General features: G+C 42.2%; 3 protein-coding genes across 7 annotated transcripts; 2 read left to right on the top strand and 1 right to left on the bottom strand.

The window, feature by feature from the left end:
- Positions 1 to 1334: 1334 nt before the first annotated feature.
- trip13 (thyroid hormone receptor interactor 13) lies at positions 1335 to 6890 on the bottom strand. Its single transcript, XM_028980182.1, has 14 exons — positions 6805 to 6890; positions 6319 to 6403; positions 5969 to 6119; positions 5705 to 5831; positions 5333 to 5388; positions 5151 to 5241; positions 4964 to 5036; positions 4820 to 4883; positions 4661 to 4747; positions 4325 to 4431; positions 3999 to 4152; positions 2403 to 2515; positions 1677 to 1746; positions 1335 to 1588 (listed from the first exon to the last, which is right to left on the bottom strand). The coding sequence occupies exons 2-14, from the start codon at positions 6390 to 6392 to the stop codon at positions 1493 to 1495; spliced, it is 1263 nt and encodes a 420-aa protein (XP_028836015.1). The 5' UTR covers positions 6393 to 6403; positions 6805 to 6890; the 3' UTR covers positions 1335 to 1492.
- Positions 6891 to 6893: 3 nt separating this feature from the next.
- Positions 6894 to 12496, top strand: brd9 (bromodomain containing 9). 2 transcript variants are annotated; one of them, XM_028980181.1, is made up of 17 exons: positions 6894 to 7036; positions 7417 to 7631; positions 7706 to 7795; positions 7881 to 8013; positions 8499 to 8556; positions 8680 to 8824; positions 8923 to 9033; positions 9454 to 9572; positions 9692 to 9824; positions 9915 to 9993; positions 10134 to 10229; positions 10304 to 10436; positions 10513 to 10624; positions 10742 to 10798; positions 11806 to 11914; positions 12008 to 12169; positions 12254 to 12496. In XM_028980181.1, exons 1-17 carry the CDS (start codon positions 6988 to 6990, stop codon positions 12352 to 12354), a joined length of 1902 nt encoding a protein of 633 aa, XP_028836014.1. In that variant the 5' UTR covers positions 6894 to 6987; the 3' UTR covers positions 12355 to 12496. The 2 variants fall into 2 exon arrangements, with proteins under 2 accessions (XP_028836014.1, XP_028836013.1); XM_028980180.1 differs by having other exon boundaries at positions 9394 to 9572.
- An 830-nt stretch (positions 12497 to 13326) lies between these two features.
- Positions 13327 to 18292, top strand: zdhhc11 (zDHHC palmitoyltransferase 11). Of its 4 annotated transcripts, none has more exons than XR_003749861.1 (11): positions 13327 to 13587; positions 14273 to 14494; positions 15543 to 15721; positions 15806 to 15907; positions 16099 to 16469; positions 16597 to 16706; positions 16850 to 16908; positions 16984 to 17050; positions 17130 to 17208; positions 17277 to 17743; positions 17935 to 18292. XR_003749861.1 is itself a non-coding variant. In XM_028980953.1 (11 exons), the coding sequence occupies exons 2-11, from the start codon at positions 14273 to 14275 to the stop codon at positions 17486 to 17488; spliced, it is 1311 nt and encodes a 436-aa protein (XP_028836786.1). In that variant the 5' UTR covers positions 13329 to 13587; the 3' UTR covers positions 17489 to 17903. The 4 variants fall into 4 exon arrangements, 3 of the variants coding, with proteins under 3 accessions (XP_028836783.1, XP_028836784.1, XP_028836786.1); XM_028980953.1 differs by lacking the exon at positions 17935 to 18292 and having other exon boundaries at positions 13329 to 13587; positions 16099 to 16223; positions 16314 to 16469; positions 17277 to 17903; XM_028980950.1 differs by lacking the exon at positions 17935 to 18292 and having other exon boundaries at positions 17277 to 17903.
- Positions 18293 to 18330: the final 38 nt, after the last annotated feature.

The following is an 18330-nucleotide window of genomic DNA, read 5'->3' as shown; positions in this document are numbered from 1 at the left end:
CTGGGAACATCTCAGGATGTGAGTTAAATTTCTCTAAGAGTTTACTTCTTCCCATAAACCAGTTAGCCATGAATACAGATTGTAACATATTTCCCTTTAAATTGGAATACAAACAATTCTGCTACTTAGGCATCAATGTCACATATGCCTATAAAGATCTTTGTGATTAATTTTTTTTAAAATTCCGATTTCTTGAGCAGACAGGATCAATATTAATAAAACAGCTTTTCTACCTTTTTGCTTAAATGATCCTGGTATACTTGACCAAGAGATGGTTTACAAATCTAAATAGTTGTATAACTGAATTTGTATGGAATAAGTCCAGCCCAAGTATAAGAAAGGCATACTTTGAGATACCTAAATCAGCAGACAGGCTGGGCCTACCTAATTTCATGTCTTGCTATTGGCCCTCCAATATTTTGAAGATAGCTTATTGGATTTCAACATGCAAAATAGGGGAGGGCCCAGTGTGGGCCAATATGGAAATCATAGCATACCAGGCTGTATCTCCATAGCTCTGAGGACATGTGCCTTGCCCATTAGTCAAAATCTACAACCAAATCTCAAACCCTGTAGTGAGAACATCCCCAAAATATGGACACAATTTAGAAGCACTTTGGTTTTCTAGGTTGGCTAGCTTTCTTACTTTACTCAATAACCACGTATTTCCACAATCTGAAAGCAACATAATGTTTAAAAATAGGCAGGACAAGCTGATTATAACAAGCTGATCTTACAAGCATGAAGTTTTTCATTTTCTCCACAAACTCTTAGATGTACAATAGATGATATTTGGGAGATAGTTCCATATGCTAAGGGAAGAATCACCATGATATATAACCTAATTCACAACACATGTACACCATGATGGGATGAAGCTAAATCAAAGTGGGAGCAGGATCTAGGAGTGGACATTTGTGACTTGGCAGCATATTGTTAAAGAAATGCACACTTCCTCCTTCTCCCTACGATTAAATCTTAGTTTAAGATCGTCTGCATTACACAAAGGAAATCTCTGCTCGTTTTTCCTGCGAATTTTGCTCATGTTTGTCTTGTCTGGTGTGTCTTGTTTGAAATATCCAACATATCCACTTACAAGCATCCTACATGATATTTTTATTTTATGATTGCACTATGGGTGGGTCTGTTTGAAACATTATTTCAATACACAGTATACTGTGTGTACTGTTGTACTGACAATAAACCAATCTTGAATCATGAGATACAGTAATAGGGGACCACTAAGGCAGATAAAAAAAATGATTACCTTTAAGATCAGTCCCATTTGGTTTCTGTTTATTTTATTTTATTATTTATAAGATACAGTTGTCGGGATTAATAGTTGAACATCACACAAAAAACACAATAAGCCACTTCCTTGCATGTTTAATTTTACAGCAGCATATGCTCAATATAATTTATGACTTAAAAATGCTGTATAGTGCTGTTGAAAATCCATGGTAATGCCATTTTTACAGTGTGGCGGAATGTCTCATGCACAGCTGACCATCTTTGCTCTGTCCTCGAGCTCTTTGTCTACTGCTTTGTCCAGAGCCCCCAGAAACCTTTCCAGCGTGACAGTTGGAGTCTAGCGAACAGAAGAAAGTAATATCAGATGAAGGGCTTAGTGTTGCTGCAGGTGGTAAATTATTAGAGAGAGGTTCTAGAACAACTACCTTAACAAAGAGGGCATGGGCCAAAAAAGGAAGTCTTCTAAGTGATCTTCCACTGAGTCCTTTGCTCTTCCTGGAAATAAAACATGATGAGGGAACTTTTTATTATGTTTTCTGAACACTGACTCATCTTAACTGAAACATATATAGGCTCATTTTAAGATATATGCATATTAGATTATGGAAGTTCAGCAAAAGAAATTAGGTAACTGATGTTAACGCTTTTTTACCCTCATGTATACACTACCAATCAAAAGTTTGGATTTGTGGGTATTGCATGTTTTACATTATAGAACAAAACTGAAAACTGACACAGGACTATATAAATAACACACGTGAGGTTATAAACAAAGAAAAATAGCAAAAAAAGGCTCTCCATAGCAGGGAGCTTTTGCTGTGATGGTTTACAGCAGTCCTGAAGGTTCATGCACTTTCTTGTCAGTCACTCATGTTAATGAGCATCTCATGAAGCAGCATTTGATGATCACAACAGTGAACAAAGCAGTCATGAAGGTTAAAAAAAAGAGGCAGATTCAAACATACTTTCTCCTGCTAAATAATACTAAATGTGTTTCCTCTATTGGATTCTTCAAAATGGCTTCATCTTAGTTTCCATAACTGCCAGAGCAGGCGTGTACAAACCTTTGACTGGTGGTGTACACTGAACATTTAAATGTGAAATGCTTTAGATGGATATCTGTGCCAGCCTAATCCCTGTGTTTCACTCACTCAGCAATTCTCCGCAGGCTCAAGCTCATCTGTGACACATTGCTCTCCATGAAGCTGATGGTCTCCAGCTCATGCAGGGTGAGCAGTTGTTGCCTTGGAGAAATGATCTGACACTGCAGAGGGACCAGACACGTACAATTTAACCAAACATAGTACTAGTACTCTCACAGTAACACCTACAAAAGGAGCTGATCTTCATCAAGGATTCTGTATGCAAACGAAAACATCTTATTATATTATAATAAAGTGTGAAATGTAAAATTTTGAATATGATATCTGAAGCATAATAATTGCATGTAGGAAGACACTGAAAGGGATTTATTAAATTAAAGAAACACTTTTAAATCAGAGTATACTATCAAGTCAGTTAAGCTTCTGGGATATTGATCTGGTCAGTTAAGTATCAGTGCCAGCTATTTTGCTGTTTATGAAATTAAGAACAGGTAAAGGGGCAGCAAATGAGATGACCCCAAAAACAGATATGGGTTTGCAGGTGGAGGCCACATTTTCCCTGCTCATCTTTATTTGACTGTTTTGAGTAGTTTTGCATTTGACTAGGGTCAGTGTCATTACTGGTAACATGAGGTGATACCTGCACCCTACAGTGGTAGCAGTCACACTCCACCAGGATGGCACATTAAAACGTGCCATTGCCAGGAGTGCAGTCTCAAGTGTATGGAGAAGATTCCGGGCAGTTACTCTAGGAGAGCCCGACAGGACCGTCAGTAGATACTCTTTTGGAGGAACCATAGCTCTACAAAGTGACCTCCAGTGGGCCACTGGCGTGAATTCTCTGCCCAAAGCATTCCGGTGGCCAGACTTCATTACGGTGGCCTGACATCCTCTAGAGGGCCTTGTGCTCACTGCCCGGCAGCATGGAGGTCGACTGGCATTTGCCAGAGAACACCAGAATTGACAGGTCTGGATCTGCTTTTCACAGATAAGAGAACATTCACTCTGAAATCATGTGACAGCCATAGAAGTGTCTGGAGAAACCACTGTAATTGTTATGCTGAATGCAACATTGTTCAGCATGATTGGTTTTGTGATGCCCTGATTGGTTTTGTCAGAACAGTACAGTATAGACGATAGTTGCTATTAGGTGTAAGGATGAAATCCTTATGCCCATAGCTAGACCCTTTGCTGGTACAGTGACCTCATGTGGCAGTTCCTGGAGGATCATACCACTGACTGGCCTGCAGCCTGCAGCTATTGGCTGATCTAAATTCAATAGAACATCTATGGTACATCATGTTTATGTCAATCCAATGCACATTTAGGTCCAGCTGCACCTCAGACTGTCCAGGAGTTCAGTAATGCCCTGGTCAAGATCAGGGAGGAGATACCTCAGGACACCATCAGTCATCTCACAAGGGCCCAATGTTGTCAGGCATGTAAATATGTGGAGGCCATACAAACTACTGAGTACCATTTTCAGTTGTTGTAACTTTCATCAAATGATGTGGGATCTTATTGTTCCTAACATGTTACCCAGTCCATATTAGTATGGATATCCAGATTTTCCCCCAAATGAGATCTGATGCGTTTTCAAAGTTTTGCTTAAATTAAAAATTCAGCAGTGTATATTTGACATACCTTCATGAGTTCACCCAGGCAGGACATATAGATGTTGAAGATACCTTCTGTAGATGGTGGGCCAATTTTTTGTTTAATATCTGCCCGGTCCAAAAACGCCAGATCAATCTTCTCAGTTAGATTGGAGGTAGTGAGGATTACCACATTTGGATGTCTGGAGAAATCAACCATGTGAATATGTTAAAATAATGGATATAGATAATATAATATAATGAAAGATTATACTGAATGCACGGATTCGGACAATTTTAATTACAGTCAATTGTCCAATAAAGTTAAAAAGATGCTGAAATAGATGCTTAAGGCACATGGTTGTGCTGACAGACCGCTTGATCTGGTCGAGCTGTGTAAGGACTGAGTTGACCACTCGAATGGCATCAGAGGGCTCGGTGCCGGCGTGGGACGCATTACGTGCCGCAGTCAAACTCTCTACCTGCCCCAACATCACAAAGTTAGTGGACCAGTATCAACATGCTTTTAATTCTTTCTAAACTAATCTACAGGTAAAGCATATCACCTACATACAAAATCACATCAAATTAATTTAATTCATAATTACTTTTAAGTAGTTCTGATGATCACATGTGAGTTCATAAAAAAGAAGGTACTCCGTCTAGACATTCAAGTAATTTCTACAGTAATAGAATAACAGAAAACATTACCTCATCAACTAATACAAAAACAAGAGCATCTTCATCATCTATCAACTGCTGGATCTTCTGGAACATCTTGGTTACAAGTTTCCCACTCTGAAACAAACATTTGTGAAAATTAGTAAAAGTTCACCCCACTATTTGTAATAGGACAGTAGCTAATGATACCTCTGAAAACCATTTGGAAAAAAGACTGTGGCTGTTTATCTCCACAAACTGGCTGTAGGTATATCTGGAAAACAGGAGGTGAGCTGGTAAGCAGAAGACGGGAAGAGATTTGGGTGTCTTTAAATCTACATTACATTTTCATACCTGTCTGACAGTCTGATGGAAAGTTTCTGGGCAAGAGCTTTACACAGTGATGTCTTTCCGTTGCCTGGGGGTCCTTGGGAGGAATATAGATACAAAGACATGTTAAATATCAGTGGTTTAAATATCAAATAAATTCTCATTCGGTAATCAAAAAACTTGGTCATACAAATCCCTTTCCAGACCCTACCGTGAAGTAAAACAACACGGTTCCATGTGATCAGGTTGCTGTTTACGTTCTTGTCGGAAAAGAAAATCGTCGTCGAAACATAATCCAGCAGCTATCAATCAAACGTTAAGAAAACATTTTTTTACCAATTCATACAAGTCATACACGTTATACAGCTTTGAATGGGACCCAGAGTTTATTACCTGAGTTTTCACACCATCCTCGAAGACTAGGCTTTCCCAGATGCCTTGGAATTCAGCTGTGAACATTTACATACACTAATGATTAGGTGGCAGCTTAACGATAATTCATATGATTAGCATTGAAATTAAGTACTGTAACATTACTATGATACAATGACTTGAGTAATGTCAGTAGGCAACTATTCAGACATTACATGAACATTAAAAGCTACATACAATCAACACTGATGGATAGCTAGCTGGATAAGACAAGGTATATATATTAGAAAAAAATATACACACACACACATAACAACTTTATTGACACCACAGGAAAATGTACTGCACTAAAACTGTAAAACTTTTTTTAAAATGTCATGCACAACATTGTACCTGCTGGTAGAAGCCAGTGATTGGCTGCAGAGAGCTCTTCATCTTCCTCCAGGTTCAGCGTGCTAAGTCCATCATTGTTCAGTGTGAAAATGTGCACGGTCAGGTTGCAGCCCTTCAAATCAATCGTCTAAGAGGAAGACAAGCAAACGAGCTACTTTGGCCAGTGCATGACCCAGCACGGTGAATACACCAAACCGGCATAGCATATAGATCCTGTCGAGGCCTAAACAGAAATGTAAAGCTGCTTGGGGATGCACTGCTCACCCCCCTCTCAGGATCTGCAATGGCAACCGAGTCGACATTTTGACGTAGGAATTGCTCGTCAAACTCAGTCCACCGATGATTTCCAGTTATGACTCGGTGGTGATCTAAGAAGGCCACCACATGCATCCGTACGTCCGTTTTACTTGCAGTGCTGGATACAGAAAAATAAAGAAGCAGGGCTTTCAATTCACATGCAAACGTTCCAAACTCAACACACCGTGTGAGGTTTATGTTTATGAGAGTTTATGTGAGGTTTATGTTTATGAGACATGTCAGTGTGGTTCGGGTGACATGGCAGAGTATAAAACATTTAAAGCCTGAATGATGGCGAGGAGAGCAGGAGGCAGAACCTGCGTGGCTTGACCAGGACCTCCACATGAACTGCCAGTGCGCTGGTACCACCGCAGTCCTCGACCAGCTCCATCACCGGGCCACCTGACGGAAAGATTTACATTTACGGCATTTATCAGACGACTTATCCAAAGTGACATACAATCAGTAGCTACAGGGACAGTCCCCCCCTGGAGACACTCGGGGTTAAGTGTCTTGCTCAGGGACGCCATAGTATTAGTAAGTGGGGTTTGAATCTGGGTCTTCTGGTTCATAGGCGAGTGTGTTACCCACTAGGCTACTACCACCACCACAAGATAAAGTGACAGCACAGCTCGTCATCTCTACACGGGTATACGAGTTATAGCCGTACACTTTCATCAATAGTTTAGCAACACAGAACCTGGCTTTATGTAAAAAGAGGAGTTTACGTCGGCGTTACAAACAAATGTTACGTTTCATATTGATAACATTCAGTGGAAAACGTATCTAAATGAGAAACTCACCGGTTCACACGAAAACAAGAAAAGTGAAAATTTAAGCGCGAAGGTTTAAAAAGAAGAAAAAAACGGAAGCGTTTGGACGTCAAAAGACGACCCGGAAGTACAAAGGTGGGCTGGACAATGAGCAAATATTCGTAAACGCTGGAGTAGGTTGTGGTGCTTTCCACGCAATATAAACACTACACAATGGGAAAGAAGCACAAGAAGCACCGGCCCGAATGGAGGACGGTTGATGGTAAGATGAATAATCGCGATCGTCATGTTTCATAGCAGCGACTGCGTGAGCATCGCTGGAATTAGCATCTAGCTGCAGCCCTATCAGCAGGATCAGCGCATCACTGAGCACGATTTATAAAGCCGTGATTTTTTTTTAAAATGTGAAGCAACTGTGAGCAACTTATTCACTTAACTCGTTAAAAGGAAATGTAATGTTTATCGGACTAATTCACTGTGGTTATGGTGTAGGACAACGTTATTGTTTTATTCATATTGTGCAGCACTGTCCATAACAAAGTTATTTTAAAGTTAAAGTGAACGTTTAAATCTAAATTAATGTTTAGTTGTTTTTGCAGTGTACTGCAATCCACTGTCTTGTTGTGAAATTGATATTTTAAGATTACGAAGATAAGCCACTGGAGAAGCCACTGAAGCTGGTGCTGAAAGTGGGAGGAAGCGAGGTGACCGAACTCTCAGGATCAGGGCATGATTCCAGTTACTATGACGACAGATCCGACCATGAGCGCGAGCGTCATAAAGAGAAGAAGAAGAAGAAGAAAAAGAAGTCAGAAAAAGATAAGCACCTGGATGATGATGAAAGACGGAGAAGGAAGGTGAGTGGCTGTGTGACCAGTTTTTTTTTCTTGGAGTTATGACAAAATACTTTTAATAATCAATTGCTTTGTAGGAAGAGAAGAAGAAAAAGAAGGAGAGGGAACAGAGTGAAAATGCAGCAAATACACCACTTGATCCTTTTACATTACCTAAAGTTATTGAGGTAAGAAAACATTTCCTATAGTATTAGTATGTAATATTTAAGGGTTTAAATATTACCTTTTTTTTTTTATGTGGGTTCGCATCAGCCTACAGAGGAGAAGAAACGTAAGCGTGAGAAGTTTGAGTCCGAGGAAGGAGCTGACATCTTTCACCCAACTATAAAGATTGAGGTGGACCTGCCAGCAGACAGACCAGTACGAGCCTGCAGGACTCCACAAGGTATGGCTATTTCATGTGGCTGGTGAGTGCACCCTTCAGTGGACTGGCTCTGAATGTGCGAGTCCCTGCCCGGAACCTAGTGTTTGTGGACTGGCCATGGCAGCCACAATCCTGGATTAGAGGTTATGGATATTGAGTGAAAGTAATTGCCATATGGGTCAGCGGTGGCCTAGCGGGTAAGGAAGCGGACTCATAATCTGAAGGTGCCCGGTTTTAAGCCACTGAGCAAAGCACTGTCCCCACACACTGCTCCCCGGACGCCTGTCGTGGCTGCCCGCTGCTCATGGTCAAATGCAGAGACCACATTTCACGGTGTGCACTGTGTGCTGTCACGTGATACTAATCACTTTCACTTTTTTAACAAAGTGCTGTAATTTTACATTTTTTGTTTAAACAACAACTCTGATGTTTTGTGAGTTTTAATCAATTTTTTAAGAAACAGGACTTATTGTTATGTTCAGATTACATTTTTTTTTTTCACGCAGAGAATGAATCCACCCCTTGTCAACAGATACTGGAACATTTCCTTCGCCAGCTTCAGAGGTGAAGCATTAATCTCATGATTGCACCCATTAACGTCATGATGGTGCTATTTAGCACAAGCTTTAATTTGAACTTTATTTTGCTTGATTGTGTGTTTTCGTCTTTGTCTTTCCTTGCTTTCAGGAAAGATGCGCACGGGTTCTTCGCCTTTCCGGTGACCGATGCCATTGCTCCAGGGTATTCTATGATCATTAAACATCCCATGGATTTTAGTTCAATGAAGGATAAGATCAAATCAAATGAGTACAAAACTGTCACAGAGTTCAAGGTAAACGTTGAAGGTAGTTTTATGCATATTAAGCGATTGCCGCAGTTAATAATGGTCTTTTCAAATAGGTCTTTGTCTTTAATCCTTGTTAATTATAGGCAGACTTCAAGCTGATGTGTGACAACGCCATGGTGTACAATCGACCAGAGACTGTATATTACAAAGCTGCCAAGAAGTTGCTTCACACAGGCTTTAAGATGATGAGTAAAGTAAGATCCAATGGCCCCATTAATAACACAGAATAACACATGTTTTTTTATGTAATTATGTAGGCTTATAGAAATGAAAGAAACATTGTAGATGTAAGGTGGATTTAAAAACCTTATTTTGCATTATTTATCTCATATACTCTACTCTCCCAAGAACCAGCACTTTCAAATTTTTAATTTTGCACCCTATATTGTTATTCTCTGGACAATATAATTTAATAATAGTAATAGTCCGGACAATATCAATTAATAGGAGATGTGAATGAATTGGTAAATATTTGTCAGTGTGGTGAAGTTCACTTTTCACTCCCGATGTGAAAAGAGTGAGCCTGTGGCTTCTCATGTCTGTGCTGTTCCCAGGACCGACTCTTGGCTCTGAAGCGTAGTATGTCCTTCATGCAAGACATGGATTTCTCACAGCAGGCAGCCATTCTGGGTGATGAGGACATCGCCACTGAGGAGCCGCAGCCTGTGGTCCTCCCCGTTCACGTGGAGTCAGCCAAAAAGTCCAAGAAGCAGCCGCACAAAGAAGTTATCAGGTGTGAGACCATGGCCGCGCTTCGCCCGTAACCAGTTACTTGACCAATTACTTCTCAAAGCCTGTGGCTTTAAACGTACGAAAACATACATTGTGGATGTTTGTGTTTTCCTTGGCCAGCGACATGTTTGAGCTAGAGGGGAATGCTTGCAGTTTGACTGACAGTACAGCTGAGGAGCATGTTCTCGCCCTGGTGGAGCATGCCGCTGATGAGGCACGGGATCGTATCAACCGGTTCATGCCAAACTCAAAGGTGCACCAATCTTTTCAGGAACCGATTCAGAATGCAAAACCGTATAACCTTATAGTAATCCCGAGGAAATTATTTATTTATTTATTTCAGATGGGCTACCTCAAAAAAGACGCAGACGGCAGCTCACTCTCCTACACTGTGGTCAATCAGCAGGATCCAGATGCTGAAGGTATTTTGCCGTACGTCATATTTACAGATGCCATCATAAATCCGATGTTCCACATTTTGATGTTCGATTCGTGGGCCTCTGTCAGTGAGTCCCTTACTGACACGATTCAAATGATGTTTTGTCTCCTGTGTGGTTTTCAGAGGAGGAAACACATACTGTTGATCTGAGCTCCCTCTCAAATAAACTCTTACCTGGACTCACATCACTGGGTTTTAAGGACGATCGGAGACACAAAGGTGGGCGTTTTGGCAGTATCTTAATTTGTCTGGATTATAACGGTATCTTCTAATGCTCAATCCGCCCTCCGTAGTGACATTTTTGAGTAGTGCTTACAACACACAGACCCTCCAGAACAACTCTGTGTACACTGACCTGCTCCCTGAGGAGATGGACTTGTTGTACTCGGCCTATGGAGACGAGGCCGGTGTGCAGTGTGCTCTCAGGTAAATCTTACAGTCCAGCACTAAAGCACCAGGCATGTAAAAACTGTGACGTAAGATTTTGTGTTCGTGTTTATAGCCTCCAAGAGTTCGTGAAAGGTTGTGGGAGTCACACCAAGAAGCTTGTTGATGGACTGCTGGATAAGATGACTGGTGGTGACCACTCCAAAGCAGTGTTCAATATCAGACAGGTACTGAATTATCCTTTTTTTTTTTTTTTTTTTTTTTATTCTTGTAAACCTAATAGTTAAATAAATTGTTGTTTTCAATTTAAATAACTTGATTCTTAATTTTTTTTTAAATGACAGAAAAGAAACATTTCTCTGACACCCGAAGAGACTAAATCCAACTTCTGTGATTTGCAGGTAAAACGACAATATACAGGGTTTCTGCGGATCCTTAAAAAGTCTTAAATTGGATTTTTGAAAATAGATGGCTTAAATCTAATTTAAAATGACTAGTAATCTTTAAATCCAGAGTTAAAGGTCTTAAAAATACTGCACACCCAATAAATGTATTTACTGGTAACCTCTAAATAATTTGGCGAATTTCTGATTTGTGTTTTGCATTTTTGTGTATGCGATCAGAATTAGTGGAACCGCCTATGGAGCAAAATGGCTAAATTCTGCACTCGCTGGCAGTTGTGTTATTATTTAATCGGGAATATTGAGTATGTTCTACATTTAATTATTTTTTCTAAATAAAATTAAACCCCGGACTGGGAACGAAGGACAGAGCCGGAAATTTCTGGTCTGTTGTACCTATCCTTGCCATATCATTCGCTGCTTGTAAATTAGCTTTGGCGGTTTGTTTTTTTTACTCCTGTTATTCCATGGCAGGTGGTGAGCCAAATAAATACAGAGAATTTGTTATTGCAGGGGCTTTATTACTTGCTGCTCTCTTAAAGCACCCTGCACATTTTGCAAGTCGTATGTGTGACATCATGTGTGACAGCCCAGGTGGGAATGGATATGGAGTCGGGCAACGCAATAACTCGACAGATTTTGCCAGCATCTAGAACATCCTGTTTCTATCCAGCAGTTCCTATATACTACTATACATAGTACATCTTTTTTTTAAATGTACCCGTAAGCAATCTTATTGCTTTTATTTATTTTTATGAAGCTGCATTATTGGAAAAAATAACTTTGCAGTGATGTAAATATTTAGTAATTATTGTGACTTTTATTGATGGGCAACCAAGTGCCATTTATCATATCGCAATATTGATATTAGTAATCACAATATGACTTAAATAGGTCTTTAAAAGTCTAACATTTGTCTCCCTTACACCTGCAGAAACCCTGCCCATATGTCTACTAAAAAGAGCAATGATTTTATAGCCTCTTGTACTGTGTTTATTTGTCACCAGGTGCCAGATGGGACCACGTTGTCAGGGGACAGCACTTCCGTGCTGGACTTCATGTCCGTAAAGAGCTACTCTGACATGTCCCTTGATATGTCAATGCTCAACACGCTAGGTGAGCCCGAGGGTATCTGCTGTAACCCGTAAACCCGTTCCATCATGTGGTCACAGTGTTATAAGCTGGTCACTTTGCCTCCTGCTCGGCCAGGCAAGAACGTGAAGAAGGAGCCAGAACACGACGAGGGCCATCAGCACTTCGACGACGCAGCCAAGTTATTGCAGGAGTTCCAGGTGGACCGGGTGGGTTCCAGGCCATCCTCCAATCTGTCTTCACTCTCCAACACGTCAGAAAGAGACCAGCATCATTTGGGTAAAACGCTGTCACCTTGCGCTACAGTTTTCTTGGGCGTGTACAGTGACGCTGAACTGCACGCCTCGTTGCTGTTTTGTCTAGGGAGTCCAGCACACCTGGGGGTTGGAGACCAGTCGGAGATGGTGCATGACCCCTATGAGTTTCTGCAGAGTCCAGAGCCCGGCTCCACTGCCAACAGCTGATGTGGACCTGAGGACTTTTTTTTTGACTGGATTGTGGAGAGTGTCTTGAACTTGAGTTGTGTTGTGAACTGAAGTGGAACAAATGTGGGTTTTGTGTTCCCCACCTGCCTTTGACAATAAATGCTCTTTGTGTCTTTTTTTCCATGAAGGATCTTTAATATCGAATGCCATTGATACGGGCCCGATATCGCCACGGGTTATGTTGACGTTGCCTGTGTCCTGTTTAGCAGCAGGCACGTGATGGTTTGGTGTCAGTGTTGACATGACGAGCCGGTGACAGGGAACCAAGCCGTACTGCCATCACACATTTGTTGCTGCTTTATTGTTGCCTGGTTATTAATGAGTTGAGGCAGTTTAGATGCATTTTAGATGCAAATGCCTTTTAAATAATAGTTTAAAGAAAGCAACAATGCTGATGGCTGTGCATTGCGATTTAAAAAGTGAAAGTTAGCACTGAGTTTAAGTCAGAGCCAGAAGTGACAGTTTGTAAAGCAGAAGTGTCACTTCAGATGCTTCCTTTGCCATTTCTTCTGCTCATTCTTCTGCTCACTGTATAAGTATGAAAGAGAAAAGTGAAGTGATTGTGAAACACAGCACACGTTGACACAATGAAATGTGTCCTCTGTATTTAACAATCACCCTTGGCGAGCAGTGGGCAGCCATGAAAGTCGCCCAGGGGCAGTGTGTGGGGACAGTACCTTGATCGGTGGCACCTTGGTGGATTGGGATATAAACCAGCAACCTTCTGATTATGGGGCCGCTTCCTCAACCGCTCGGCCACCACTGCCCCCATGAATTAACTACTCTTGGCACCAGGATTTGAACCTGGGATCTGCAGTAAAATGCTTGACCACTGAGCAATACCACCACATTTATATAAAAGGGACAGATGTATTACATACAGTACAGGCCAAAAGTTTGGACACATCTTCACTGCATTGCGGGCCCTAGGACCATGAGGCTCCGTGTTGCGTGGATCTGTTTCCATAGCGCGCACAGAACCACAGATAACTCCGTGAACCCGTCACCGGGCGGACGCGCGGGGAGTCAGTCGGCGAACTTCTGAACGACCCCTCTCCACCTCGACAAGTATCGGCGACCGTTCCAGGTGCCGAGCTCGGCCGCGACTCGCCCAACTAGCGAGACCGAGATCCGGGGACCGGCGTGGTGGAGGCGATGCGCGCATGACGCGCGGAGCGCAGCGGGTCCCAGCGCGGAGGAGAGACGCGGAGAGTAGGTCGCCAGTGACATTCATTCCAACATCACGAACGTAGTAAATTATAGTAAATCAGCGGTAAAATGTTTTCAACCTGGCCTCTGTCAAAAACAACACGGTGATGGTAACGATACAGTGGGGAAAAATACACGGTACGTACTTCATTCAGAAAAAGTTTTTTTTTTAAAACATTTACATTATTTATCACAACCTGTAACAATCAGTAGTTACAGGGACAGCCCCCCCCCTGCGGAGACACTCAGGGTTAAGGGTCTTGCTCAGGAACACGATGGTAGTAAGTGGGATTTGAACCTGGGACTTCTGGTTCACAGGCAAGTGTGTTACCCACTAGGCTACTACCACCCTTGTGCTTGACTTACATTTCACATTATAATAAATCAACTTGATATATAATCTTTTAGCCTTTTAATACATGGACCGCCCTCGGTTTCGGGTCTGTGTAGTCTAGTGATAAATAAATGTGGATTTATTGCACCGTTGTTTGCGCTGGCAAAAAGTGGCAGGATGAAGATATGCAAATCCGTGACACATGGGACAGCTGCACTGCCCTCGCCTGCACACCATCGTTCAAGCAGACGAATGGAGTCCAGAACGTGATGCGGAGGCCGCTGCCCGAACACTCGCCGTCTTCGTTAGTTTGTGATGGACCCCCGTTTAACGTGGTGACATTTTCCTCTTCAGATGATCTGTGACCAACGTTATTTGCGGCGGACGGGCCCGGAGAACAGAGGCAGCCAGAACGAGCTGGTAACCCCACCGAAGCATTCGCGGTGTAACGGCTGGTCCATACCTCTTCACGGCCTGCAGCTGGCGGGCTGGTTCATATACACGTTCATGGCTGTTGTGGGCTTCTCCATCTACATCCCGCTGTTGCCACCACCATGGACCTGTGCTGCTTATGGCGTATCCTTTTACGGAACCGAGTACAGAATGCAGAATGTTTTTGTTGCCGCTATGATAAACATGCATGTAGTCCTAAAATTTTATTTTAATATAAAAGTGACACTCCAACACGCTTGAAATGACCAATTTCTCATGTCAGGTCCAATTTGCATCAGTACGTCACTGCTTGGTTTCGCTCGCCATATGAATACGCTCTTATTTGTTCATTTTACTATGTCGCGTAGCCCAGGAGTTGCGGTGATGTAGGACTTGCCCTCCCCTGCCCCGAGAAGATGACGGCACAGCCGTGCCTGCTGTGTTGACAGTTGCCATGTGACATCAGTGCTGTTTGTGGTTCATTGGCCGAGATATAAAGGGCTGATTTACAAAAGGGTTTCTGTACAAAGCTCTTAGTTTTTTCACCAAGCCGTGTCTTTTGGCATTTTTCTTATTTAGCTCTGAGTGTGTCATATGTATGCGGGGTTCTGGGTATCTGAACTAAAAAGAAAAATTTGGGTACCCACGCGACTCAGAATTGAACTATTTTGTTTGCATGTGACCTTTTACATGAATAATCGTTCATATAGATCACTCGCTTGAAATTTAATGAGCGATTTCCATTGTTTAATATACATATTCAGTATCTCTGTTGGTATTGAAAGTATTAAAATGTATTTTAATACTTTGTTCGCTACAACTGCACTTGGAAGCTTTTATCTATCTCTACAGGTCAGACATCATGGATTTCCATAAGGGTGGCCCCAGATATAAACCCTATTATTGTTAAATGATGCCTTTTAATACTAATTGTGTTTTTATGTATCTTTTTGAGGTTGACATTGTCATGTTCTGGGGCGTTTCGTTTGTCATGCAGAGTTGGGCAAAATCTGGGTTTCTTGTATTTCATTCCATCCTAAATTTGCCCATGGTAGTGACCACTCAGTAACTTTCATGTAACCTTGACTCTTGCCATTTGAATTTCATCTTTCCATGTGTTACTGTTGGTGATCTGAAAATCGAATTAAATTGCAAACTCCAGTTGTTCCCCTTGACTTTCGCGCGCGTTCAGCTGCTTGGTGCGTTTTTCCTGCTTCACCTGCTCGCACACCTTGCAGCCGTATCCATCGATCCCGCAGACCGAAGTGTGCGCGCCAACAAAGACTATTCGACCCCCATGCCGGTTTTTGACAAGAAGCAGCAGCCACGTGTCATCCACAACCTGCACTGCTATCTGTGTGATGCTGACGTGTATGCGTCACTCGAATGCTTCCTGCTGTGTCTTTCAGAACTTAATAAGTGAAATACTACTTTTTCCTTTTATTTCACGCACAGCGGACCCAGAGTTAAACATTGCAGCAGCTGCAACAAGTGTGTCTCAGACTTTGACCACCACTGTAAGTGGCTGAACAACTGTGTGGGGGGAAGAAACTACTGGTAAGCGGATGGTTTGAGTGTATCGTGGATTTTTTTTTTTCCTTTTCATAATTCATTATTCACTTTGTGGTGTTTTTTGGGGGGGATTTTTGTCCTGTTACTTGGCATCACCTAAAACTAAATACTTTCTTTCCTGAAAGAGTTTCTGAATGCAATTAAGTGGGGATTTAATGCAACTTGTTCTAATGCAGGTTCTTCTTTGGTGCAGTTCTGACTGCGGTTCTGGGGCTGTGTCTACTAGTTCTCATCATTCTTTTCATCTTTATCGAGCATTTTGTGAAGCCTTCGGCCCTTCGCACTGCCCCACAATTTCAGAGTATGAGAGCAGTTTTATTTCGGATATCAACGGTGTGTTTAATAGTGTCATTTCTTGGGGCTTCGTTGTATGTAATTTATATGTGTCCAGGTCTGAAGGGGAACACCACATGGTTGGCCTTTCTGCCTCTGGCTCCGGTGGAAACCACCTCTGTCGCTTTGCTTGCCCTGGCTTTTATCACAGTCGTCCTGGGGCTGGTTTCCCTGCTGCTATTATGCCACCTGCTGATCTTCCACATATACCTGTGTAAGTGAAAAAGACACCTTGTGGTCCCAATTCGGACTTCTACTACCCGTAAGTGCAAAATTAGTTTGAAATTCTATGTGTATTGGGAATGTCATTTTCCTAACTGATTGCTTGTTTGTCGGCACAGTGTCTAATAAGCTGAGCACATACGACTACATCATGAAGAAACGTCAGAGCTCTAATGATGAGGAGACCAATGCGAACCAGCCTTCACCCAACAATGTATCTACAGTACAGGTACATTTTCTCTTGTTTGATGCTTTTGTGGAGCCACGTCTAAGCCACATAATTAAAGTTATTATGTTTTAGCAAATACTTAATATATAAAAAACTTACTGTAACAATTCTCCTAACCATCCGTGGCTTGCTTGACTTCGTAGAGTCGTCACTCCTTGGAAGCTCCCATAGACTGTGATGCCCCATTGTCCAGCAAGAGCAGGTGAGCATGTTGGTGAGTCAGGCACTTAACCCCTCGTAGGTTGTGGTGTGGATTACGTACTAACGTCTTGCACAGCAGCAGCTTCAACTACCAAGAACAAGGACAAATCACAAATCACCTCACTGGAACAATATGTTCTGAGGTATACAACCAACCATTACAGTTCAAATATTCTACACTGGAAGGTCTCAGCAAATCTAAATGTGTGTAATGTTCTCTAGATGGATCATTTCAAACCATCTCCTGATACAGAGGACCATCTTTCTTATAACATTCAACCATCTAAGCAGATTACACCAGGTATGTGTACTCCAGTACCCCCAAAAAATATTATTAGACATCACTCTGAGTATTTTGTGTGCTGACAGGTGACACTGTCATGGAGGACCCGCTGGGCTGGAGTGGACGGGAAAGTGCAAAGAGCAAAGAGCAAAGCAGCGAGAGATTAGTGGAAGGGAGACCTGTTGTTCAGAATCCACTGGGGAGCTCCGTCATGATCACCACAGCGGTCCATCAGCAGTTACCCACAGATGTGTCAGCACTGTACCAGAACAGAAGATCCACATGGGACCTGTCGTAGCCGAGCAGGAAAATGTGGATCAGTCAGAGACACCGGGGATTCTAGAAATGTGACGACAACTTTATCCTTTACAGCCCAGGGACAGCGTTTGTTTGCTTGAGCTCTGAACACCACTGAAGATTAATTTAGTTAATGGAATTTACATTTACAGCATTTATCAGACGCCCTTATCCAGAGCGACTTACAATCAGTAGTTACAGGGACAGTCCCCCCCCTGGAGACACTCAGGGTGACTTGCTCAGGGACACAACGGTAGTAAGTGTGGTTTGACTATGTTCCTTATTGCTATGAAATTAAATGACCTAGTGCAGTTCAATGTATTAGATTTATAATTAATATAATTTAAATGCCATAGAATGTCTGTGTCGGTTTATACTGTTCTCTTTAACATGCTTTAATAAATACATGAATTTAATACAGTGAGAAGTCGTGTTTTGTGTGTCCAGCCACACGACGGCGCTATCCAGCACGGACGATGAATGCTCAGCAGTCTGAAGATTCTGCTGCGTTCTAGTGTCGTTCCTGAGCAGCGATTTCAGACTGACCTGATGCCCTCAACCCACACGTCGCCGTGGGCAGCGCTCCGTCATCGCGCCCCCCAGTGGGGAGAGGTTACATAACATCCGGATGGAAGCCATGGTTGTGTAACTTCCACCGACATGCTGCAGTCAAGCCGCTGAAGATAACATTTAAAACATTACATTTACATTTAATGCATTTGGCAGACGCCCTTACAACGTGCTTTCATGTTACCATCGATGAAGTGATCAGTTCTGGTTCACTAGGACCCCCAACAATGAATACATTTTTTTATTCACTCTTGTAGTTTCTATATAGAAGTC

This window comes from Denticeps clupeoides, chromosome 5, assembly GCF_900700375.1.
Source record: "Denticeps clupeoides chromosome 5, fDenClu1.1, whole genome shotgun sequence".
In the NCBI taxonomy this organism is placed as follows: domain Eukaryota; kingdom Metazoa; phylum Chordata; class Actinopteri; order Clupeiformes; family Denticipitidae; genus Denticeps; species Denticeps clupeoides.
The sequence above is the reverse complement of the archived record's forward strand: the minus strand, read 5'-3'. Positions and strand labels throughout refer to the sequence as shown.

What these genes read in the sequence shown, in the direction of transcription:
- trip13 (XM_028980182.1), bottom strand. Translation starts at nt 6,392, where the DNA reads ATGGAGCTGGTCGAGGACTGCGGTGGTACCAGCGCACTGGCAGTTCAT. An exon ending in AGGATGGTGTGAAAACTCAG is followed by an intron (nt 5,242 to 5,332) that starts GTAATAAACTCT and finishes TTTGATTGATAG; the next exon opens with CTGCTGGATTATGTTTCGAC. An exon ending in AGCCTGCGGAGAATTGCTGA is followed by an intron (nt 1,747 to 2,402) that starts GTGAGTGAAACA and finishes TTTTATTTCCAG; the next exon opens with GAAGAGCAAAGGACTCAGTG.
- brd9 (XM_028980180.1), top strand. Translation starts at nt 6,988, where the DNA reads ATGGGAAAGAAGCACAAGAAGCACCGGCCCGAATGGAGGACGGTTGAT. An exon ending in ATGAAAGACGGAGAAGGAAG is followed by an intron (nt 7,632 to 7,705) that starts GTGAGTGGCTGT and finishes ATTGCTTTGTAG; the next exon opens with GAAGAGAAGAAGAAAAAGAA. An exon ending in GGTTCATGCCAAACTCAAAG is followed by an intron (nt 9,825 to 9,914) that starts GTGCACCAATCT and finishes TATTTATTTCAG; the next exon opens with ATGGGCTACCTCAAAAAAGA.
- zdhhc11 (XM_028980950.1), top strand. Translation starts at nt 14,273, where the DNA reads ATGATCTGTGACCAACGTTATTTGCGGCGGACGGGCCCGGAGAACAGA. An exon ending in TATCTGTGTGATGCTGACGT is followed by an intron (nt 15,722 to 15,805) that starts GTATGCGTCACT and finishes TTTCACGCACAG; the next exon opens with CGGACCCAGAGTTAAACATT. An exon ending in ATCTAAGCAGATTACACCAG is followed by an intron (nt 17,209 to 17,276) that starts GTATGTGTACTC and finishes GTGTGCTGACAG; the next exon opens with GTGACACTGTCATGGAGGAC.